General features: G+C 51.3%; 1 protein-coding gene across 3 annotated transcripts in view; it reads right to left on the bottom strand.

Moving 5' to 3' along the window:
* SLC66A2 (solute carrier family 66 member 2) overlaps positions 1-25,610 on the bottom strand; it is a 48,105-nt gene extending 22,495 nt beyond the window's left edge. For 2 of the 3 annotated variants that reach the window (XM_082417793.1, XM_082417794.1), the window contains exons 1-2: positions 25,273-25,610; positions 20,069-20,202 (exon numbers count right to left, since the gene is read on the bottom strand). In XM_082417793.1, the coding sequence (XP_082273919.1) occupies positions 20,069-20,202; positions 25,273-25,475 (337 nt within the window). In that variant the 5' untranslated portion in view covers positions 25,476-25,610. Of the gene's footprint in view, positions 1-12,804; positions 12,856-20,068; positions 20,203-25,272 lie in introns of all 3 variants that reach the window. The other variant, XM_082417792.1, reaches the window with a different exon arrangement.
* Between the last annotated feature and the right edge of the window lie 160 nt (positions 25,611-25,770).

Raw genomic sequence — 25,770 nt, 5'->3', positions numbered from 1 at the left:
GTGATTATTATACCACAGGATATAAAGCAAAATCCACAAAGGGAAGGGCAGATGGCGTGGAGTCTGGAGGACTCCAGGTGTGAGCTCCCAGGAGCCTCTCCCAGGACCCTCCCTCGGATGAGCTTGATTCCTCCAGCAACGGACGATGACCAGGGAAGCTCATTAAGGACTCGGTGCCCAGAGTTTTTACTGGGGGCTGGTCATGTAGACACCCTCTGCCTAGCACACACCAAAATCCCAGACTTCCAGAAGAAAAGCAGGTGTCCAGACAGTTGAAGCATAGAAAGCTCCTCTCATCAGTTCTGAGAATAATGGGAAGTATGCCAAACTCCAAGTTCCCAGGCATCAGCCAGGGGCCAACTTGGCAAGCGGGCTTTTCTAAGGACAGCAGTCCCAGGCCTGCTGTGTTAACACTTTCTGCACAATCATAAAGACGTCAATTCTCCCCAAATTAATCTATAGATTCAAGATAATCCCAATCAAAATCCTACCATGCTTTTTGTAGAAAATGACAAATTGATTGTAAAATTCATATAGAAATGCAAAGCACGTAGAACAGAGAACAAAGTTGGAGGACTAACACTGCCTGATTCCGAGACTTAGTACCAAAAAGCTACAGCGATTAGGACAGTGTGGTGCTGGCCCAGGAATTGAGAAATACATCAGTGCGACACAGCAGAGTCCAGAAATGGACCCCCCACACACAGACAGCTGATTTCTGACAAAGATGCAGAGGTGATTTAGTGGGAAAAAAAAGACGGTCTTTGGACATCCATATGCAAAAACAATGAAGTTGGAGCCATACGTCACACCGTGAACAAAAATTAACTGACAGATAATTAGATCACAGATCTAAATGTAAAACCTAAAACTGCAAAACCACCAGGAAAAAAAAATAGGGAGAAACCTTTGTGCCCTTGAGTTTGACAAAGATGCCTTAAACCTGACACTAAAAGCACAACCGATAAAAGAACAAACTGATAAACTGGGCTTCATAAAAATTTAAAACTTCTGCTTGTCAAAAGAAACCACTAAAAGAATGAAAAGACAAACCACAGACTGGGAGAAAATACTGCAAACCATGTATCTGATAAAAGGACCTGTATCCAAAACATTAAAAACTCAAAATTCAATAAGAACAATTTTTAAATTGACAGAAGATTTGGATACTTCACCAATGAAGATTTAAGGATGACAAACAAGCACATGAAAAGATGCTCAACATCATTAGTGAAATGCAAATTAAGACAACAATGAAATGCCACCACATACCTATCTGAATGGCTAAAAATTTTTAAAAAAAAAGGTCCATACAAAGTATTGATGAGGATGCAAAGCAACTGGAATTCACACACTGCTGGTGGGAATGCAAAATGGTACAGAACTCTGGAAGACAGTGCAACAGTTTCTTAAAAAATTAAACATACACTTACCATAGGATCCAGCCCGTCCACTCCTAGGTATACACCCAAGAGAAAAGAAAGCATATGTTCATATAGAGACCTGTATGCAAGGGTTCATTCACAGCAGTTTTATTTGTAACAGTCAAAAACGGGAAACGACCCAAATGTCCACCAACCAGTTAGTAAACACACAAATTGTAGTGCAGCCATATAACTCGACAATGAAAAGGAATGAACTATTGATATACTCTACAACCTGGACAAATTTTAAAACAATTACGCTGAGTGAAAGAAACCAGACAAAATAGTACATACTGTATAGCTCCAGTTCTGTCAAATTCTAGTAAACGCAAACCAATGTCTAGTGAGAGAAAGCAGATTAGGGCCTGGGGGTGGAGGAGGGGTCACAAAGAGGAAAATCTGGGGGGTGACGGTCATGTTCACTGTCCTAACTTGGGTGAAGGCTGTATAATGCCCAACCTGACCAAAACTGCACACCAAGTGCACTCATCATGTGCTGATCAGACCTCAGTAAAGCTGCGAAAAGAAAACGGAGCTGCTTAAACGGGGCGGGAGTTCAGAGGGGCCCAAGGGGCGAGCCACGCGGCAGGGGGACAGGCCCTCCGTCCCAGGAAGCCCACCTCCACGGCTTAGTGTCCGGAGCTGCACGTGGGGTCGATGAGAACTGGTGCAGTTTCACCTGCCGTTCTGCTTGCACGAGGGAGGGGGTCTGCTTCCCAGTTCAGAGGTTCAGACCAAGGCCCCTCCCAGGTCCCGGACCAACCGTCACTGTCACTTGTGCTCCCTCGGATGCGAGAAGGGGTCCGCACATCCTCACACGAGGGAACTGCCAGTGTCCGGACCCCACCCGGGCTGCAGCCCCGGCGCAGAGGGCCTCACCGACCCTCTGAGGGGCTCCTCCCACCACGACCCAGCCCTCGGCCACCTCCCACACAGGCTTCGTCCAGGTCACGCAATCATGAGAAAACACGAGCTGGAGCCCGTCCACTCCTCTGCCTTCTGGACTCGCCAGAAGTTAAGGAAACCCTCAGGGGATGTGCTCTCAGCACATCCTCAGGGCAATGGTCGAGAACCAGGCAACCCCGGAGGGCAGCGCCCAGAAGGCTCCTGAGGACCTGACTCCTCCAACCACTGGCCGTGACGCAGGGGCCAGGAGAGGAAGCATGGGGGCTGCTGTGGGGAAGACACACGCGTCCTGGGTCACCCCCCGAGACGGCAGGGCCAAGGAAAGCTCTGAGAGACCTAAATCAGAGAAATCTACAAAACAAGCATCACTTACAACTCCCGGGAGAGGCCAACAAGCACATGAAAAGATGCTCAACGTCACTAATCGTAAGGGGAACGCAAGTCAAAACCACAATGAGATATCAGGTCACAGTTACTACGGTGGCAAAAATAAACAAGACAATAAAAAGTTTTGGTGAGAATGTGGAGAAATTGGAAACTTCATACAGAGCTGGTGGGGATGTAGAATGGTGCAGCCACTTTGAGAAGCAGTCTGGCAGTTCCTCAAATGATTCCACATGGAGTTACCACATACCCAGCAACTCTACTCCTACGTAAATGCCCAAAAGAACTGAAAACATATGTCTACATGAAGACTTCCTATGAATATTCACAGCAGGGCTATTCACAACAGCCAAAAGGTAGAAACAACCCAAATGTCCATCGATGGACGAACGGATGAACAAAATGTGGTCCAGCCATACAATGGAATATTACTCAGCCTTAAAAGGGAATGAAGTACTGACACATGCTACAAACTGGATGAATCTTGAAAATATTATGCTCAGTGAAAGAATCCAGACACAAAGGCACATATTGTATTATCCCCTGATGTGAAGTGTCCAAAACAGGCAAAACAGTTTAGTGGTTGGCAGGGCTTGGCGTAAGGAAATTGGGAGGTGTGGGGTCTCTTTCTGGGGTGATAGAAATATTCTGTAATTAGATAGTGGTGATGATTGCACAACACTGTGAATGTACTAAAAACCACTGAATTGTATACTTTCAAATGGTTAAAATGGATTACTTTGTGTGACTTTTATCTCAACTTTAAAAATTTTCAGGTTAAGTTTTATGGTATGTAAATTATATCTTAAAAATAAATTTTAATGTGTAATAAAGTTTTTCATATATATGATTTGCTTTTCATAGAGAGATACAGACGTAAATACCCACTTTAGTAAATATATTTTCTAATGCTGAAATTAAAAATAGTTCTTTTAAACTTCAAGTTTTATGTGCTGTCATTTGAATCCTGGACAACTTAAAATACATTTAGCGACCCATCTACCCATCAACTGTAACTGACGTGTTGCGGTGAATTAAATCAAGCAGTAGGGAGAAAAAAGTAGGAATTATATAAGGAAAAATGTCAGCTGAAAATACCACTGGGTAGATATAGAAAGCATGAAATGAAATTTCCAGAGTTACCCAGAAAAAATTAGAGGAACACAGAAGCTGCTTAATAAAAAGTAGATTCCTGATCTGTAATCAGATGTGACCAAACATCTTTTCTACTTCTTTAGGGATTCCTATGTCAGAAGATTTTCTCATTAATAATTTAAAAAATAAGCTAAGAAAGAAGAGAGGTCTGGATTCCCTTTCAGAAAAACTGGTGCTAGCCCAGGCGCAGGGGAGGGCGGGCACCCCGACTCCTCAAAGGGAGCCACACCTTCCTCCCCTGGGGCCCCCCGGCCTGTCAGGTGCAGGTGCAGGCGTGAGCAGACGGTGCTCAGAGAACAGGAACACGGGCAGAACACCGCCAGGAGGATGCCCGAGGAACTGGAGGTGCTAACATAAATTGCACCCCGTCACCATTTCCGCAGCGAGCCCCAAACTCAGGCAGGATATGCTTTCTCCCGGGATGTGGGTTCCCGACAGTGGCCCCAAAAAGGCAAGACTTGAAAGCAAGGCATGTAGAGCTGAAGGGAGGCACCCCGGACTGGGGGCCGAGCCGCGTGTCGCCGCGGATGCATCAAGCTCACCTGCTCCCTAACTGCCTCGAGAGACACCTGATGGTGACGAGCACACCCCTGAAGCGTCCCAATTATTGAAATGCTACTCGGAAGGTCTGAGGCGCCCCTGGGTCCACAAATCCATCCCTTCCTTGTTCAGTCCGATCGCTTCTGGGTTAAGACGTGACTTACCATTTGGAGAATCTGCACCAGCAGACTGTGTCCTCCTAGTGGCAAGAAAGACTCGGTTTCTTATCGGATTGTATTTTTATGCTCCAAACGAATATGGAAGACATCTGGCCTAAGAGGGTGCAGACCGGCCCCCGGTGGGAAGAGCAGAGACCCCGGGGAGGCTTCCGCATGCGGCTCCAGACACAGAAGCCGCTGCGCCGCGGAGCCGACTGGGTCGCCGCGCTCAGCCCGGGGCTTTCCTCAGCGCGAGAAAAGCGGGAACAGCGCGCAGGCGCCCCAGGCACCGCTGCACGCAACCTGCAGCCTGTCCGGGCAGCCCCTCCCGGGCCTCCGCTCCGGCCGGCACGCGGGCCCCTCCCCGGGCAGGAGCGCGGGTCCTCACCGGGTACCTGCGGGGGACACGCACCGGCCGGCCGGCCCAGGAGCCCCCCGCGCCCCCAGCGCCTGTCTAGAGCGCACTCCCTCCAAGTGGGGCTCCGCTGTGTGTAAACTGCGCCTCCATGGAGCTGATTTTTAAAATTACACAAACCCCTCACCTATCTCAATGCAACAACTCGGTCCTCTCAAATCGTGAGGTCACATTGCAAAGAGGAAGGAGGCTTCTGGGGACGCCTGGGCCTGGCCGGGAGCAGGGCCGATGCCGAGGCCGGTTTGCTGCCACCAGACTCGGCTGTCAGGTCCGCTCCTCGCGTCGCCGTCCAAGGCCATGGAAAACCGGCACAGCCGGCACCACCGCCTCCCGGGCCGCCAGCGGGGCCCGGACCCGTCCCGCCCACAGCCCGGGGCCCGCCCCTTCCCTTAAAGCCGAGACCCTATTAACCACCGGCAGTTACGGCTGCGCAGCAACTGACGCTCAATCCTGGCCTGGCGGCCCGCGCGCGCCCCCGTGCGACCCGCTCCCGGGAACACGCGAGTGGCCGGCCGGAGGGGCCCGTGCGCTCCGGCCCCGTGGGGACAGCGCGCGAGCCCCGGGGCGGGAACACCAACACCAAGGGGGCTCCCCACGCGCCCCACTCCCGGGGGCAAGGCCACCCGTTCTCAGGAGACCCTCACGTGCCAACCTTCCATCCCTTCAAAGCCCTGGTTCAAACTGAAAACCGGCTCTTAACCCCACTGCTGTCTCATTCACCTGTTTATATGACTCTGAAGTGCCCGCTGGGTCCTGGAACACAGCCCTGACCTCCGAGCCCACGTCCAGGGCTCACCCTCCAGCAAAGAAAGAGGGTGTGCCAGCCCCCATGGGAGCACAGGGCCATCTGAGAAAGCCCAGGGCACGGCCCGGCTGGGCTCCAGGTAGGGGCTGACCTGGAGGGAAGCCCACCCAGGTGCAGACCCTTCCCAGCCCCCAGCTTCACTTTATCGAAATGACCAGGGACGACACAGGACTCAGCGAGGGTAGCCAGCGATCTGGTGCACGAGTATAAATGCCCTCTCAGCCTACAGAGCCTGGTTCACGTTTCGAACCCACCTTTAATCCAGTACGCCCCCAACACCACCCTCGCCCAACGCAGGCAGGCCACGGCCCAGAGACTCAGAGACCCAGCTGAAAGCCCCACTGACCCCCTAGCTGGGCAGGACTGACCACTGAGAGGGGACACACCCCCCATTCAAAAGTGCTACCTGGGAGGTGAGCTCATCACGTCCCAAGGCGGCCCCGGGCAGTTGAGCCTCACTGTGGGTGCTGGTTGGTTGGCCTTCCTGGCTCCTGGCTGCAGGAGGCTTTTCGTCGTGTCCCATCACACCTCCAGGCCCCACTGCTAGCTTCTGCCCAGACAATGAGAGAGGCCAGAAGCTGACAGCCTGTGTTCCCTGCTCTGCCATTCTGCCCAGCGAGCTGGTCACTGGTTGACGGAACCAGCTCTGTGCTGAACCATGGCACCCACATGGCTGTACCCAGCTGAACAAGCACCAGAAAGGCCCTGACCCAGGCAGACTGGGATAAGTAGTTTTCCCCAAATGAAAATAGCAGCTTCACTTTAAAAGTGAAGTTTTAAGACTACTTCTCAAAACTTAAGGGAGGACATGGCCTTCCGGTAAGGTGAAACTTCCAGAGCGCCCACTTGACAGTAAACCCACAGAGAATGCTCAAGTTCCCTGAGTTCACCATAAGTAAATAAAAACAGAAAAGCTAGTGCCCTCCTGGCCCGAAACATCCTCTGTAATTCGGCCAGCAGGGCTTCAGTCGGGTGAAAAGCAGCCGAGGGGATGGGCACGTCCAGGACAGGGGTGTGAGGTTCTCCGCAGACCCTTTCCCCAGCAAAGCAACCCTCACTGTTGTGCATTATAAGAAACGAGCATTTAAAGCCTCTGGAACGGAGAGGCATCTATTTGGGAAAAGAGCCTGGACATGGCCTGCTTCCTGCCCCGCCCCCGAGTGTGATGACGGCATCACCCCAGGCGGGGGCAGCCCAGGTGGGCCCCTCCCCGCAGCCCCCAGGAGCAGCAGGCACAGAATACCCCTCCTGCCTCAGTGCGCTCATGGGGTGGAGGTCCCACGCCTGGAGGGGAAGCCGGGAATACCAGGGGCTACAACCCCCAGTGCCTGCTCTTAGAGCAGTGCAGTCACCCCAACAAGGGCCACCGCTGCCCGGCCTCCAGCTCCAGAGCAAGGGTTCAGAGGGTCTGCCCTGGAAGCGGGGGGGTGAGAACAGAGAGCTCCACAGCTCTCCCCAGAGGGGTACCTTGCTTGGAACAGAGCTTGGTCAGGTTCAAGCCTAAGGGCACAGACAAAAACAATAGGTAACCTGCTGGAGGGGCAACTGAGGGGAAGCTGGCGGTTTATCAGAGAGAGACAGCAAGAGCAGCCCTCCTGGACACAGCAACTGTCAAAGGCTGGCCTCAGGCCACCTCTGCCTGACTTTAACTGGATCAGACCTTACAGCGCTGCATGGCCTAGGCCGTTATCAAAACCAACAGAGCAATCAGCTGTTAATCAGTGGTGGCAGACCCCGGAGAAGCTTAACAGGGGGGCCAAGGAGAGTCAAAGCCTGGTGGGGGAGCAGGGGAGAGATTCTAAGAGTGCACCCATCAAGCCAAGTCACTAAACATACAGACACGCAAACAAGCCCCCCAACCAGGATGGGGTCAGTATCCAGAGTTGCTACAATATTTTACCTAAAATAGCCAGTTTTCAACAAAATATGTATGGCAAGTGGCCCATACACAGAAGAAGAAGAAAGAAAAGAAAAAGAAGGAAACATTGCTTTTGAAGGACAGAACCATTGGACTTAGCAGAAAAGACTTCAAAGCAGCCATTACAAATATGTCCAAAGAACTAAAGGAAACCATACATAAAGAATTAAAGGAAGTATACTGACAATGTCTCATCAAATAGAGAGTATCAATAAAGAGGTAGAAATTATCAAAAAGAGCCAAATGAAAATTCTGGAGTTGCAAAGTCCAGTAACTGAGGTAAAAAAAAAAAGCACAATAGGGGCTCAACAATAGAGCTGAGCTGGCAGAAGATTCAGCAAACTTGAAGACACATCAATAAAGATTATGCATCTGAAGAACAATGAGAAAACAGAATTCAGAAAATTGAACAGAGCCTCAGAGACACATGGAACAATAGTCATTGCACCAACATGTGTATGACAGGTGCACTGAAGAGAGGAGAAAGGAGAGGAAAACAGCCTAAGAAATAATGACCGAAAACTTCCCAGATTTGATGAAAATATCAGTCTACACACCCAAGAAGCTTAACAAGTTCCCAAAAGGATAAGTACAAAGAGAACTACACCCTCACTGAATACCACAGTCTAAATGTTGAATGCCAAAGAAAAAGACAGACTCTTGAAATCAGCAAGAGAGGGAATTCCCTGGCGGTCCAGTGGGTAGGACTCCATTCTTTCACTGCCAAGGGCCTGGGTTCGATCCCTGGCCAGGGAACTAAGATCCCACAAGCCGAGTGGCACAACCAAAAAAAAAAAAAAGAAGAAAGAAATCAGGGACTTCCCTGGTGGTGCAGTGGTTAAGCATTGCCTGCCAATGCAAAGGACAATCCCTGGTCTGGGAAGGTCCTGCATGCCACAGAGCAACTAAGCCTGTGCGCCACAACTACTGAGCCCATGCTCTAGAACCCTCGAGCCACAACTACTGAAGCCCGCGTGCCTAGAGCCCGTGCTCTGCATCAAGAGAAGACACCACAATGAGAAGCCCACGTACCGTAACTAAGAGTAGCCCCTGCTCACCGCAACTAGAGAAAGCCCGTGTGCACCAACGAAGACCCAACGCAGCCAAAAATTTAAAAAATAAATTAACTTAAAAACAAAAAAAGAAAGATAACAAGAGATAATGAATAACATATTTGAAATGCAGCAAAGAAACTGTCAACCAAGATTCTTACATCCAGCAAAACTTTATTTTTTTATCCTGGCTGCACAGCTTGTGGGATCTTAGTTCCCCAACCAGGGACTGAACCCGGGCCCTGGGCCCTCAACAATGAGATCGTGGAGTCCTAACCACTGGACCACCAGGGAATTCCTGCAAAATTTTTTTTTAAAACAAGGGCAAAATAGAGACATTTCCAGATAAAAAAGAACTGGGAGAATTTCTTGTTAGCAGACCCATCTTACAGGGAATACAAAAAATAAGTTCTTCATGATGAAAGAAAGAGAGATCAGGCAATAATTATAATCCACTTAAGAAAAACAAAAAGTATAGGTAAAGGTAATTATGTAGGTAATTATAAAAGACAGTATACGTGCGTAGTTCTTCTCCTTTCCTCTCTTAACTGATTAAATAATTAAGTTAGTATAAGTCTGAAGTAGATTCTGGTAAGATGCATATCATAAGCCTTAGAGCAACCACCAAGAAAATAACATAATATAATATAATGTGATATAATGTAGTATACACACACACACACATACATATGTATGTGTGTCTATATATATATTTAAGGTTCATTAAAGGAATTAAAATATTACACTAGAAAATGTTCACTTAATACAAAAGAAAGCAGTAAAGAAGGAACAGTTGGGGGTTAGGGTAGACATGAGGATAGAAAACAGAAACTGAAATGGCGGGTGTAAATCCAAACATATCACAATAACATTAAATGTGAATGAATTAAACAATCCAATCAAAGGGCAGAATTGCCAGAATGAGGTTTTTTAAATGATCCACTATATGCTGTCTACAGGAGACATACTTTAGATTCAAAGATACAAAGAAGTCAAAAGTAAAGTGGAAAAAGATATACCATACAAACAGCAATCACAGGAGATCTTCAGTAGCTACACTACTATCAGAAAAAAATTGACTTTAAAACAAAAAAATTACTAGAAATAAAGGAAAATTTTATAATGATAAAAGGGCCAATCTATCAGTATGATAAAACTATAAACATATGCACCTAACAACAGTGCCCCAAAATGTAAAAAGCAAAAACTGACAGAAGTGAAAAGAGAAACAAATAATCTAAAGGTAGTTGGAGATTTCAATACACACTTTTAGTAATGGACATAACAACTAGACAGAGGAAAAAGGGAAGAGGAGACCTGACCACACTACAAACCTAACAGACACCCCTCCACCTCCACCTGACAACAGCAGAATATACATCGTCCTGAAGTGCACGTGGAATGTTCTCTAGAAGAGACTATTGGCCAGGCCATCAAACAAGCCTCAATTTAAAATGACTGGAATAGGGACTTCCCTGGTGGCTCAGTGGTTAAGAATCCGCCTGCCAATGCAGGGGACGTGGGTTCGATCCCTGGTCCAGGAAGATCCCACATGCTGTGGAGCAACTAAGCCTGTGCGCCACAACTACTGAGCCCACGCTCTAGAGCCCGCGAGCCACAACTACTGAGCCCGCGTGCCACAATGAAGAGTAGCCCCGGCTCGACGCAACTAGAGAAAGCCCGCAAGCAGCAACAAAGACCCAATGCAGCCAAAAATAAATAAATAATACATTTATTTTTAAAAAATATAAAATAAAATGACTGGAATAATACAAACTATGTTCTCCAACTACAGTGGAATTAAATTAAAAATCAATAACAGAAGGAAATTTGGGGGATTCACAAATATGTGGAAATTAAACAACAAACTCAAAAATAACAAATGAGTCAAAGAAGAAATCCTGAAGGAAATTTTTAAATATTTTAAGACCAATGCAAACAAAAACACAACATACCAAAACTTACAGGATGCAGCTAATGCATTCCTTACAAGGAAATTATGGCTGTAAATGCTATATTTAAAAAGAAGATCAACTATATGTCAATTTAAAAAAAGAAGAAATATCTCAAATCAATAAATTAATTCTACCTTAAGCTAAAAAAAAAAAAAAAGCAAATTAAACCCAAAATAAGCAGAAGGAAAGAAATAATAAATACTAAAATGGAAATAAATAGGGTCTAGAAAAACAATAGAGAAAAATCAACAAAACCAAAAGTTGGCTCTTTGGAAAAAAAAACCAATTAAATGGACAAACCTTGAGCTGGAAGGACCAAAACAAGAAGGAGAGGGAAAGGGAGGAGAGTCAAATTACTAAAGTCAAGAATTAAAGAAAGATCATTACCACCAACTTTACAGAAATCAAAAAGATTATAAGGGAATACCAAGAACAATTATATGCCAACAAATTAAATAACAGATTAAATGGACAAATTCCAAGAAAGAATTTCTACTGAAACTAACTCAAGAAGAAATAGAAAATCAGAATAGATCTATAACAAGTAAAAGACTGAATTAGTACTTTTAAAACTTCCCACAAAACGCCCAGGCCCAGAGAGTTTCACTGGATAATCGTACCAAACATTTAAAAGAATTGATGAACTTGCAACAAGCAGTAAATAAGCCCCATAGATCTAATGCACAGTATAGTGAATATAGATAACAACATTGTATTATAATCAGCAAACTTGCTAAGAGACTAAAAGTAATTATTCCAACTACTGAAAAAAAAAAGATAATTATGTAACATGGTAGAGGTCCTCATTATCACTACATGGCTATCATATCACAGTATATAAATGTATCAAATTAACATGTACACATTTAACTTACATAATGTTATATGTCAAATATATTTCAATTAAAACATTTTAATTAATAAAGAATTGATAGCAGTCCTTCACAAAGTCTTAAAAAAAAAAAAATAGAAGAGGAAGGAACACTTCCCATTCCCAACTTACTTTACAAGGCCAGTTCTATCCTGATACTAAAACCAGTCATCACAAGAAGAAGAAGAAAAAAAAAAAGACCAATATTTCTTATGAATATGGACACAAAAATCCTCAACCTAATACTAGCAAACAGAATCTAGCAACTTATAAAAAGGATTATACATCATGATCAGATGAGATTTATCCCGAGAATGCAAGGTTGGTTCAGCATACAAAAATCCATCAATGTAATACACTGTAATAGTAGATTAAAGAACAAAACCACATGATCATCTCAACAGACACAAAAAGTATTTGACAAACTTAAATATCCTTTCATGATGAAAAAAGTCAACAAACTCAGAATAGAAGGGCACTTGCTTAACCTAATAAAGGACATCTCTGTAAAATCCATAGCTAACATCATACTTAATGGTCAAGGACTAAATGCCCTCTCATTACGATCAGGAACAAGACAAGCACATCTGCTCTCCCACTTCTGGCCAGGGTAATGAGGCAAGAAAGAGAAATGAAAAGCATCCAGATTGGAGAAGAAGGAGTAAGACTGTCTCTATCTGTGGATGACGTAATCTTGCATGTAGAAAATCCTCCAAAATCCACTAAAAAGCTATTAGAATAAATGAGTTCTGCAAAGTTGCAGGACACAAGATCAATATGTGAAAATCAATTTTATTTCTACAAAGTAACAATGAGCGAACCAAAGTGAAATCAAGAAAACAATTCCATTTACCACAGAATCAAAAAGAATAAAATACTTTGGAATAAATTTAACAAAAGAATTCCAAAACCTGTGTCCTGATCATTTCTCTTTCTTTCCACCTCTCCGTGCCCCTCCCTCCCTCTCCCCCTCCCCCCCCCACACACACAGAAAATGGGCAGGTTTCTAGGAGCTACTTCATGCTCGAAAACAGCAGGTGTGGTTGGTTAGCTGGCTGGAGGCTTGGCCACACTGGGTGGGTGATGTGCATGCAAGGTGAGGACGTGGCACAGACGGGAGCAGAGACAGAGAGGGACCGAGATGCAGAGAAGGAAGCTCATGCAGTGTGGTACCTACCCAGATGTGACCACCTGGGGGGGCTCATGCAGCGTGGTACCTACCCAGATATGACCGCCTGGGGGGGCCTCTGGCTTCATCTTTATTATCTGCAGCTACATTTAAAGACAGAGAGAGAGAAAACAGGAAGAAGAGACAAAAACAGACTGGTTTTAACACTGGTAAGTCCTTGTTGTATTTCTTTTAAAAAAAAAAAAAAAAACAATGGAACAGGAAGACAGCAAGCTTTTGGTTTCTGTGCATTAGGAAATCCACTTTCTGAACAATTTTTCTCCAAACCTACCCTCCTCCAAATAAGTGCTTGGGACAGAGGGAAAAAAATGAAAAGTCACCTCACTTTCACTTCATTTCTAAGGTCAGAGGTGCTGACAGAGATACAGCAGATCCCACTTCTACTTTCCCCTGGGAACTCATCTGTACGCAAGCCCTGGTTGCAAGATAGTTGTCTCAGGGTGCAAACTCTCCGGAAGGTTGCTCGCTAGAGCTGTTTTCAGAGGACACGCAACAGAACACCCGCCGTAAACGGAGAGCTAGCTCAGCACGTGAACTTGACCGCCCTCGGACATCACACCCAGTCATGGAGCAGGTCTGGCAGCTGTCTCCGCTGTGGCCCAGGAAGGAGCACGTGACCCAGTGTGCGACAATTCGATTGCCAGGTACCTTGCCCCCCCGAGCACGCCACCCCACCTGAGACCTCCCTAGTCGGGGCCACTCCAGGACAATGACCGACTGACCTACCGACCAGAGGCCCTGAAGACAGAGCACCTCCAGCTGGGTTCCACCTGCAGGTGGGGTCTGGGATCGACGGTGGTTAAAGAGAAGAGTCACCGAGGTCAGAAAGCAGAGGCAGGATCAAAGGTCGTGGGTCACCTGCCCCAGGCCGTGTACACTCTACCCCAAAATGGAAATTGTGCAAGTAATCAGCTAAAAGCAAATACCAGACTTGCTGCCTAGACCCGGGAGGAGCTGGGGGGTTGGGGCAGGGGCAGCGGTTTATAAACCAACACAAACCGCAGTCTCCTCTCCTCACCCCACCTCTCTCCCGAACACCCCCTCCTGGACCTTCTGGGTTCTGACTCCCCAGAGTTGGTCAGATCCTCTCAGCTTTTGGCTTCTATTTCTTTGATTGAGACCAATTTCACCATTCATGGGCACCTCCCCTATAGATCAAAATCCCAAAAGAGGGAAGGAGGGGAGGGGAGGGAGGCTGCAGGAGAGAGCGCTCAACTCAGTTACTTGTGCGTTTCAGACACGGCTTCCCTTCTCTTCTCCAGGCTTGATCACACTGAGCTGACAAGCGGAGCTTCGCACATGCAGAACCACCGGGCACGGCTGGGAGACGCAGAGGAGTGCGTGGGTGCAGAGCTGGGGGTCGGCAAGCAGAGGGCTGGGTAAGTTGGCTCAGGGTGGGAAGGTCACGCCCCTGTGCACTGCACCAAGCTACCTAAGGTTCCTTGGCTGGAAAGCAACATGATCAGATCTACGTTTTAGGAAAGACACCTTTGCATAGGACAGATGGAGGAAAGTGGGCTCTGAAGCTGAGAGATGCTAGAAGTGTTTTCAACAATCGTGTGCTTCCACAGAGCTGTACTGAGGACACACTCCAGGCCAGGCATGGAGGTTCCAAAACAACTGCACTGGGACGTCCCTGGTGGTCCAGTGGTAAAGAATCCGCCTTAAAGTGTAGGGGACACGGGTTCAATCCCTGGTCAGGGAACTAAGATCCCACATGCCACAGGGCAACTAAGCCCACGTGCCACAACTGGAGAGCCTGCGTGCCGCAAACTACAGAGCCCATACGCCCTGGAGCCGGCGCATCACAACTAGAGAAGAGAAAACCCGCACGCCGCAACTAGAGAGAGGCCCGCACACGGCAACGAAAGATCCCGCCTGCCTCAGCGAAGAGCCTGCGTGCCGCAACTAAGACCCGACGCAGCCAAAAATAAATAAATAATAACTGAATCTTTAAAAAAACACACACACACAACCACGCTGTCCTCAGAACCCCCCCTCCCCACCAGGAGGCGGGTCTTTGCCCCCTTGACTATGGGTGGGCCTGAGACTGCAGGTCTTCAGAAGTGATGCTGTGTGAGTTCCAAGACTAGATCTTTAAAAAGATACGGCGTCCACCCGGCTCTCCCCTTGAAACCCAGCGCCACTTTGTGAGGAAGCCCAGGCCACATGAGGAGGGTACGCAGGGATGTTCCAGCAGGGCCCGGCTGAGGTCCAGCCAACGGCCAGCACCAACCCAGACACATGAGAGAGGAGTGAAAGAGAGAGAGACACAGAGAGAGACAGAGACAGAGACAGAGACAGAGACAGAGCGAGAGACAGAGCTAGACAGAGAAAGAGGGGGTAAGGGGGAGAGACAGTGAGAGGGAGAGACACAGAGAGAGAGAGAGAGAAAGGGGGGATGGGAGAGAGTGAATGAGACAGTGAGAAAGGAGCTCAAGCAAACAGCCCAACTGTGGAGTCCGAAGCAAAAATGTCCTTTCACATCATCAAGTTTTGGGGTCATTCGTCGAGCAGCCCCTGAGACAGGAACCAGAGATGACAAGGCAGAAGTTCCAGCAGAGCTGAGACGGGAAAGTCAGCCTCTGGTGGCCAGCAGGAGGCTGGGGGGGGACAAGAGGCAGGCCCTCAACTGCCCCAGGGGCTTTAGTCCTGTCACACTCTGAGACTCACTGCTGGGGGCACCTCGGAGAGACCACGCGGGGGCAACGGTACCTGCGTGTGGTGGAGGGGACGGCGGCTACAGGGGGACGCAGGGGGACCGGGGACCGGGAGGAGTATCCCCACGGTGGTCCAGGCAACACGGGAACACGAGACCCTGTGTCAGCTCCGGGGCAGCGGGCTGAACTGAAGCAGGACTGTAACCTGATGTCCGAGGACACCGCGGAGCCCTTGAAAATGCAGGATGGTCTGTGGATAAACGTCTTCCTGGGGAGGGGGTGTCCTCAGCTTTCATTCTCAGGATGGTATGTGACCCTCCCCACCCACCGTGTTTTTACAGCTTTCTGAGCTAGAAGTACACACCACAGAAAAGTCACTCTCCCAGCGGTGTGCAGGGTACTCACAGGCGTGTAGCGCAGCCAACACCGCTACGGTATTTTAGAACTTGCATCCCCTCGCAGGGAAACCCGTCCCCTTCAGCAGTCACCCCCTCCCCATCCACCTCCCCAGCCAATGCCACCCCAGTGCTGAGATGTGCGGCAAACCTCAGGTGAATTCAGGCCTGCAGCCGGTTGGCGACACACCCATTGGGAGGCACTATTCTTAGTGACAGTACAACACGGGAATCTGGCGGGAGGGACGTGTGGCCCTGCGGACCCCCGAGGAAACGACCTCTCAGCAGCCTCGCTGTCGGCCGGCCTCGTGACGGAAGCTGGCCGGGAGCCGTGAGGGAGGCGCCTGGCGGAGACGCAGCGCTCTGTTATTCTTGGGTCCCTGAGCTGCAGCGGGAAGATCAGAGCCGCCCGGGGCCCCGCGAAGGGCCGGCCTGGGAGCGGGCGCTCTGTCTCCCGGGAGACCTCCAGACCGGGCTCCTCGGACACCTGGCCGACTGCAGGGCTGGGGCGGGAAACCGGACAGCGAGCTCAGAGAATCCTGTCGCACCGACGTCCGGGGCCCACAGGACCAGAGGTCAAAGATCAAGAGCCGACGGCAGAGGCTCCCCCTGGGCAGAGGTGGTAAAGGGGCTTCCACCACACGGAACACAGGGTCACGTACAAACAGACGTGCTCATTGCTGCAAGATGCTGGGAACCAATTTTGAAAAGTGGCAAATACAGAGGAATAAGCAAGCCCTCACCTGCCTTCCTTTACAAATCAAACCGTCGGAAGACCAAGTAGCGTTTGTGGGGAAGTTTCTCTAGAGAAGCTGAGACAGCAGAACCTCGGGGCTGGCGGCCCGGGACTGACTGTCGACTGGGCCCCGGGCCCCCACAGCTGCCACCACCCAGAGGGGCCAGCTGACAGCCATACCTCCTAGAGGAAGGACGCAACAGTCCTGCAAAGACAGAGGGCCAGACCTGGGTCCCATTCTCTTTTAAAACGTTCTCTACAGGGCGTCCCAGACAGACCTGGTCCAGCAGCCTGATTCCGTCCAGATCCCGTGGGCCTGACTCGCTCCGCACTGCTGCTGGCCCGCTGACCCTGTGCCGCGTGTGCGGCGCTCAGCTCACAGCAAACGACCCGTTTCAACAACGGATAAGTTCCAAGGAGAAAGGGGAGTTAGGGAGAACCTACAGATTAAAAAGACAGATCAACAGCGAAAAGACACCAGCCAATCACAGTGCGTGCTGGATCCTGCTTTGAGGAAACAAACTGGCCAACAAGTCAGGAAACGGACGAGACGGCTGGAAACTCACACACAGAGGGTGGTTTTATGATAAGGAACCAGTGATTTCTTACGGGTGACGATTTCTTTAGAGACACGTTACAGACTATCTATAGAGAGGCTACATCTGGGATTTGCTTCAGAAACGGCAGGAAAAAGATGTGAATGGGGTCTGGAGGTGGTCACGGTCCCACACGGAGCTCCGTTATGCTACTCTCCCTACTTCTACGTAATAAATTTCAATACTTCTATTGAAATTCTCTACAATAAAAAGCAAAAAACGAAAAACACAGCACCTTCGAGCCGGACACCACACCTCACTCCCAGTTCACAGTTAAACAGCAGGCGCGTATTAGCGTCTCCAGCCAATTTCTCCCTGAAACACGTGGTCTCGGTGGACGCCATTTCACCTGGGACAACCCGAGGAGGGAGACCCGCACCCCTGGCCCTGCCCCCATTACACACAAGGGCACGGAAAGGCTGCCAGTGGAATGAGAGGTTCTAAAACGTTTGATCCTAATTTTGAAAATGATCCCAATCTTGTGATAGGAGACTGACTAACAAAGAAAAAAGAAAAAACTGGAAAAATATACCAAAATGTTCAAAGCAGTCACCTCTGGGTGGTGGGATGGAAGGCTTTTTACTCTTACTGTATATCCTGTCTTCCCTGAAGCGTCTACAATGCGCACATGCTGCCCTTCAGATAACAAATTAGATACTTAATTTTCTAAGTAACCTGCTTTTTCTCCTCACCACCATCTACGTTTCTTTAACCTTAACTTTCAAGTTGAATTAGTGACCTTCAAAACTGCAAACCTCTATAAAAGATAGCTGGAAAACATTTAAGGTTTTTTTTAGGTTGCCTGGCCATCCTACGAGAACCCTGAAACAAAGCTCCCCCGACTCTCCTGGAGAGTTACTGTAATGTGCACGGTCAGTTCCCCAAGAAGTCTGTGTCCCGAGGCCTCGGCTGAAACGCGTCGGGAAGCGGAGGCTGGCCACCTGCCACGCAGGGTGGGGGGAGAGACGGGGGCCGCGGCACAGCGGCCCACGGGCTCCCAGAGCTTCCAGGCCTGAACCGCTTGGCTTTTTCACAGCCCACCTGCCTACTTCTGGCAAATGAGAGGAAATAAACCCACACATTCATTAAAAGCTTCCCATAGCGGGGTGCTGAGACCTGTGTGCCTCATAAACAGTAGACACGGAAACATGTAAATCCGATCTGGATTCAAGTGTTGAATGCTCAGCCTCTCAGCCATGTGGGTGGAGGTTAGGAGACGACTCTCCCTGAGGCCGCAGGGGGCCCAGCGGGGGAGGGCCGGGGTCAGGAGGGGGCCCAGAGGTCAGGAGGCACAGCCCTCCCTCCACCAGAGCCGACGGCATGCACCAGCAGACCACCCATCGCCGTGAGCTGCCATCAAATGCTCAACATTAAACTCTAAGTTTGCTGCATGACCCAGAGGCCCCAACACCTACCGTATCTGGCACCCTCCGCCTTCATGACCCACACACAGTTTCAACCAAGGTCACAAGCCTGGTCTCCCGCTGCAGAGCCCGAGGCGCAGGACCACTAAGCCACCAGGGCACCGGGTGTCCTCTGCAGGCCGTCCCCCCGCCCTGGGTGAAGACGCACACCACTGACCACCCCACAGGGCCCACTCTGCAGTCGGCTGTGAGATCCTGCACCCATTAAAGGGGAGGCTCGAAAAGGCACAGACCACAGAGGGCAGGGGCAGAAGCCGCTTGGGCAGAAAGCCCTCGACTCAGAGAAAATTAAGAGCCAGCTCCTCAACTCATAGGGGGTCCAGGACACAGAAGCCCTGCTTTCTAGGCGAGAGCAGCAGTACAGCTGACACCACCTCTGGCGTGACTTCCTGAATCACAGCTGGGAGGACGGCGTTCATGGGAGAGCAAAAGCAAAAACACACCGGAAACAGACAGTGGCGGGCGGCCCTCTTTATCGTCTCCGTGACCCTAACTGATCCAGGCTACTCGTCGGAGCTGAGGCTGACCCATTTCTACAAAGACTGAAGTTAGCACACACTCACTCTCACTCTAAAAACAGAAGCTACACAAGAGGAGAGGGGTCACTCAAAGGGAGAGAAAATAGCCATCAAGAAAAAAATAGCGGGGCAAGACCTCAAGTCTGCAGGAGTCCCAGAACTAAACAAACTCCAGAGAGAACGCTTCTCTAAGCAATAGCTGAGATTGAACACACGCACATTCTCAGACAAAATCGAAGGGGAGAGTGGTCTTAGACTTAGTCATTAGAAAAACCAGAAGTACGGCATCAACCCTCCTGCACAGAGAAGCCCACCAGCCCGCGCGGTCAAACACAGAACATCAGCTCGAAAGGAACATGTTCAAAGGAGAAGGCAAAACCAGGAGCAGCGTCTTCTATCTTCTGAGCCACCAAAAAGCTGTAGGGGCTGAGCATGGGATTCGCCTGCCCAAGCTTGTGGACCCCGTGTGCCCACCCGCAGCCCACAGAGCATGACGTCGTCGGGGGAATGATTAACAAGGTATGCGAGAAAGATCCCGGTTGACTCAGCCGCAGGGAATGGGAAAAACAGAGAGGCTGCGTTTGGTGCACGAGCCACAGACAAGGTCAGAGATAAAACCGCCTCTGCAGGAAACATCTGTCCCTGGCCTGATCAAGCCAGGAACAGACCAGCAGTGCCGCCCCTCCTGCCCCAGCTGAGGGGCCCGCGTGACGACGGCCACGGCGAGGGACACGGTGAGAACAGGTCGTAACTCGTCCGAGTTCCCGTTTCACATGATACAGTGTCGACGCAGTCACTTACCTGACTGCGAACACCGGTGCCGTGACAGACACGCGCGCCACCTGGCGAAGCCAGCGCTGCTGGGACAGCACTGGGGAGGCCCCCGCCCCCCCCGCCCCCGAGAGCTCCAGCCGAGTTCTGCTCGCTGAGCTACTGGGCTCCATCCCCAAAGCTGCGGGTCACCAACCTGCAAAGACCCGGCGTTGCACGTTCAGCTCGCTGGCCACGCGGACCTCGGTGCAGAGCTTCAGCATCAGCAGCATGGCCAGGATCATGACGACGCTCTGCCAGAGCAGCGGCGCCTCGAAGCGCCTCCCGAACCTGCGAGGGGAGACGCCGCGGCATCAGGGGGGCGCCGGCCGGGCGCCCGCGGCCACAGCCCGAGCGGCCCCGGGTGCCGCCGCCCCCCTGCACGGCCAGCCCGGGCCTCCACCGCCCCCCAGAGCCGAGTCACAGGCAGGCTGCACCCCTCCCCGGGAACCGCTGCGACCCTCCCAGGGCCGAGGGCCGGTGGGAGTGGGTCTCCTGCACCCGCCCCCCCAAAGTCCGGCCAGGTGACCGTCGCCCTCCTGCAGAGGCCCAGCCGCCGCCAGGTGAGAAGCCCAGGTTCTGGAATACCTGCCTCCCCAGGGCTCGTTCCAGAGTCTGGAGACCGACGGCAGCCCTGCCCCCTGGCCGTGGGGAGTGGGGTCTCCAGGCCAGCACGGCCCCCAGTGTGAGCAGAGCAGTGGGGGGCAGGGCCACCGAGACCTCAACGGAGAAGAGGAGACGGCAGGCAGGGCACGGTCCCCGCTGCCAACCTCAGGCCCTGATGCCCAACCCAGGCCTGGCTGACCGGCACAGAGGCCTCCATGTCCACTCTCTTCTCCGAGCCCCAGCCCGCCCAGCCCTCCCAGCCACAGGCCCCAAGGCCTTCCTGCTGACTTTTTTCCAGTGTGTTGAGCATTTTAGCAACTCGGCCAAAACTTCCTGGAGGTCAGAGCCACAATCCAGCGACTGGCACCCGCTGGGCCCATCAGAAGACCCCAGACCCCAGGGGCTGACCACAGCACTGCCCTCCACGCACCAGCTGGGGCCTCAAACGTGGCCACCAGCATCACAGGACTAGCCTGCAGAACTGTCACCTCTAAGGCGAGGCCTGGGCACAGCACCCTTCAAAGCCCAGGCCCCCATTCTAGCCTGGCTGCTCTGGAGCAGAGATCCCGCTGGCACCAGCTGCGGCGCGGCCTGACGGGGCCTCCCAAACCTGAGTTAGTGGCCGACAGGTCACAGTTGGGAGGTCTTGGATGGCAGTCTGACCTCCAGCTTCTCCTGGAAACCAGGAGACACGGAGACACGGCCCGGCCCACCTCCCCTGGCCTCGCCCTCACACCCGCCCCCTACAAGGAGAGGGCCACTGACAGCGGGCTGATGGGGCCACACACACGCTCTGCCACAGGCTGGCTCTGGGGACCACGCTGCCCCCCGGCCTTCTCGCTGTGCCCCACCACCTCCGGGCTTCATCTCTTCTGTAAAGTGCGGACACAACCCTACAGCTGCTTGAGGACGTTTCCAGCAGTTCTAGGAACTAGTCCCCACTGGTTACCTGACTGACCCCGGGGGGCTGACTAATCAACAGATAATCCAGAGGAGAAGACAGAGAAGGCTCTGTGTCAGGCTGGGGAGACTGGAGCGGGTGGGCATCACAAAAAGTCGGTCAGTCTAGGGACCAAGCTCATTTCCAGTTAGATATAAGGCTGAAGACGTGGGATTTGGGCCTGTATGTAATAAACGCCACTTCCATTTTTTTAACTGTTCAACAGAAACAATGAGTGACTAGAAAACTGGGGCGAGGAGGGGAATGAAGGTTTGTGCTTCCCCTTATACCACACACCAAAAATCAAATCTAGGTAAATTCAGTATTTACAGTAAAGAATGAGACATTTACAGCGAAGTAAGGGTGGCAGAGTGAACATAAAACTGCTTTTAGGGTGAAGACAGGCTAAACAAGACACAAAATTTCAAAAAGCACAACTTTACACAGAAGATATACAAGGGACAAAACAAATATGAAACAAAGTTCAACATCATTAGTAATTTTTAAAAGCCAATTAAAATAGAAAGACACTATTTTTGACTTATCAAGTTAGTTAAACTTCTGCCTTTAATGCTAATAGTCTGTGCTGGCAGAGGTGTCACGGGGCACCTCTTCCTCCCCTGCCCCGAGAATGCGGCAAAGCCTGGTCTGCTGCAGAGGATAGGACAGCCCAGCAGACGAGCGTGTGGCCTGCTGCCTGCTGCAGCCAGTGGAAGCGCGGTCCCCCGGCGCAGGCACACATCTCGCTCCCAGGGAGACGCACGCGGCAGAGAACGTGCACCGCCTCACCGAGCTTGAGCAGAAGCTCCCACAAGGAACACCTTCTACGCGTCTTCAAAGTAGCAGAGAAAAGCCCGATTGGAAGAGAAGCTGTGTATCTACTTCCCTGACTGGCTTCTCGAGTAGCAGATTGTCACTAGCCCTCTGGTGCAGTGTCACCACATCTCCGATACAATTTTACTACATCTGCAATACAATGTCACCACGTCTCCGGTACAGTGTCACCATATCTCTGATCAGATAGGGATGGGGCTGGAGAACTAGCTCTGTGAATGCCTCAGGCCCTGGGTCAGAAGGCCCTGCAGCACCGTCCTTGCACCCTGGCCCCCTCCCTCCCCTTCTCATTTACAGAATCACTCTGCCCTCCGGCTTCTGACACCACAAAGGCCAAATCCTGCATGTCAGCATTTTGTATGATCTGCTCAATGCTGGTTCTGCAAAAGGATGGGAAGAATCGCGAGAAATAAAGGCATGAGAGTTCCGTGAGTTACAGAAACGCCGGGTTTCTCTAGCGTGGTCAGCCTTCCCCCACCCCGCCCCGGACCCCCAGCACTGCAGAGCTGCTCACATGCCTCACACCACACATTCCCCCGGGCGGCTTCCCAGGCAGACTGGAGTCCTTCCGAAGACCGCATTCCCAGCCAGCCTTGGGAAACGTACTCTTCACTTTCTCTAGTCCATCACTGCTCTCGTCCCACCCGGCGCCGACCACAGCTCCCAGCCCGTGCTCTCTCCCTCCCCACCACCCATCACCCATACACACGTGTCTGGCACGTTCCATACAGCACTTCTGCTGAAGTGTTAACCCTGCAGCATCTGCCCAGTGTCTGGCTCCTGGGAAACCCTCAAAGACCTATTAAATCAAACGGGCTGCTAGGGGACCCAGGAGTAGGGGCTTTGGAGGCTCCAGAGAAAGGAAGGAAAGGGAGCACGGGCATCACCCTCAGAGCAGTGGGGCCTTGGGACCACGTGGGCAGAGACGCGTGTATTTGTTACAAGTCGTAGACGGAGCCCGGCCTGTCTGCTGGGCTTCACCACGTGAACTACAAAGTACTGCCAGGTGTGAAATACAGGGAGAGCACAACCCCAGGTCAGCGGGACCCTGGAGGAGAGACCTCTGCCAGCCCTCCCTTCCTCCCACAGGGTCCCACAGTCTTCAGAAATCCTGGCTGAAGGCAGCCCTGTGTGTTCCCACGGCAGCCACTGAACCCACAGAGGGACCCAGGACAGCTCAGGCAGCTGACGCTGTGTGAAAGGGGCAATCAGATGTGCAGAAATAGACGTGCCAGTGGACAAAGTTCAGAATTCCACCAAAGACTCTTTCTTTCTCAAAGGCTCAAGCCCTACAATGGAGAGAGGACTCCCAGTCCCAACGCATCAAATAGCTTGCTTGTTAAACCCAGAAACACTGACGAGATGGCATTCAAGAAACTGGTTTAATTTCTGATTTCTCCAAAACAGATAGTTAGAGGTAGATTAGATATCCTATTTTCTTTTTGCAGTTCTGAATGATAAGCATGCCTGGGGGAAGACCTCTCAAAGGAACTACTTCCCGTAAGAAATGCACCCTCAGCCAATCCTCCTCCACTCCTTCGAGAAAACTTGCCCCTGCCTAAAGGAAACGCTGCTTCCCGACCTAACGCCCGGGCTGGGCTGGGAGCTCCGGAGGCCACACCCGGGGTGCTCACGGTTGACAGCAGTGTCACACACGATTACAGCTTGGGACCTGCTTCTGTGCAACCTTAGACCTAGTGAGGGGCAGCTGAGAGAGGGAAGGGGAGAGTCTTGCTGCAGCCGGGCGAGTGCCATCCTCAGCCACAGGGAAAGGAGGAGTCTTCAAATGCAGTTTTTCAACTTGGGCTAAACAAGTTAAAAGATAAGCGCCCTCTGACCCCTCCTTCAGAAGCGGACTGGCCCAGAGACAGGGCTCATGGTGTGACAAATTCTTCCAGGAGAAGGGGTCGGCTCACCAGCTCACCTTTTAAAACCGCAGACTGAGCAAAAACACGGTGAGAGTGACCAAGGGCTGCCTCAGGCCAGGTGGACAGAAGGTGAAGGAGCAGAGAACTTCTGGACGCAGGGGGCTCACACCCTGATGACCGCAGAGGGGACATCTGCCAAAACTCATCAAACTGCACATGTGCAACGGGCGATTTTCTTCCCTGTAAATCATGCCTCAGTAAGGCTGACTTAAACTCAACTAGCAAGAAAGCACGATTACTCCAAAAAGTCAAAAGAAGCAGCCAGCTGCCCGGTCCCAGGCTGTCCTGTCTGTGCTCACAGAGGGGCCTGGGACCGTCTAGAAGGAAGGAAAGTTCCAGGCTTTTTTGGCCTTACAGTGAGGCTGAGAGACCTCTTTTCACTTCCTCTGAAAATGTACCCTCCCAATTATGTCTGGCTTCAACAACTGTTAAAATTAACTTCAAGTTCCTGACCAGAATGCAAATGATAATAAGAGGAAGTTGGGCTGGGAGGAGCAAGAAAAAATAGTCTCTTAAGTATTAGCCAGAAAGTTGACTCACTGGTAAAACAAACAAACAAACAGAAAACCTGCGCACGCGCGCACACACACAACGCGGAAGGCAGGAAGGGACCACCATTCAAGGCAGACCACCCCCGGGGCACACCTTCCTGTCTGGTTCCCTCCTGAGAGCCTTTACTGGCCAGTGGTTTGTCCTTCCTATGCTGACCACCTTCTGTTACCGGTATTCATTAATTCCCTTCGTTTTCTCTCCACTACCCCCAAACCTCACCCAAATTCCTAAGGGCATGGACCCAGTCCTAGGACGCAGCCCCACAGAAAAGGCCCTGGGCAAGATTGCAGTACATGTACGAGCCACCGAAAATGAAGACGCAGATCCGAGATTATGTGAGATTCTCCACTTCAATCCCACCATTTTCCCTGGGAAAAAGTCTCATCCATTTCACCAGCTGCTTCCCAGGAAGTGCAGACATTTCCGCCCCCCGGCCTCACCCAGAAAAGGAGAAAGCCATCTCCCTGGCAGCACCCCACAGTAAGAAAGCCCTCAACCTACCAGAAGAGGATTCGTAAGATATTGGCCACCAGGAGCACCAGACACACGTAGGTCGAGAAGCCCTCGGCGTTCTGAGTCCTCCGGATGTCCCTGTACTGCGGGATGTACGGCACCACCCCTCCGAAGACCATGGCCCCAGCTGCCCCCCAGGAAACCAGCTGGTGCAGCGGGACCAAAAGCCAACCCAGGCCTTCTGCGTCCATCCCGAGCGCCCGGCGGCCCCGCCGGCAGGCTGACGTCCACCTGGCCCACGCGCGCTCCGCGCTCTCGGGCTCCTGGCGCGCGCGCTGTCACCCTCACATGCCGCCGCTGCCCTGGGCCGTCCTCCGTCGCGGGGCCTGGCGAGAGAGGGAAAGCGGTAAAGCACTCGGGCCGGGCCTCCACGCCCAATGGAGGGCGCACCGCCGGGCTCGCGGCCGGGGCACAGCCCCCTCCTCCGGGGCGCCGGCCCGGGGTGGACTTTCAGTCCGGGGTGGGGGCTCGGTTCCGGGGGAGGGG

This window comes from Balaenoptera physalus, assembly GCF_965194825.1.
Source record: "Balaenoptera physalus genome assembly, chromosome: 12".
NCBI classification, from domain to species: domain Eukaryota; kingdom Metazoa; phylum Chordata; class Mammalia; order Artiodactyla; family Balaenopteridae; genus Balaenoptera; species Balaenoptera physalus.
This window is presented reverse-complemented; position numbering and strand designations above follow the sequence as displayed.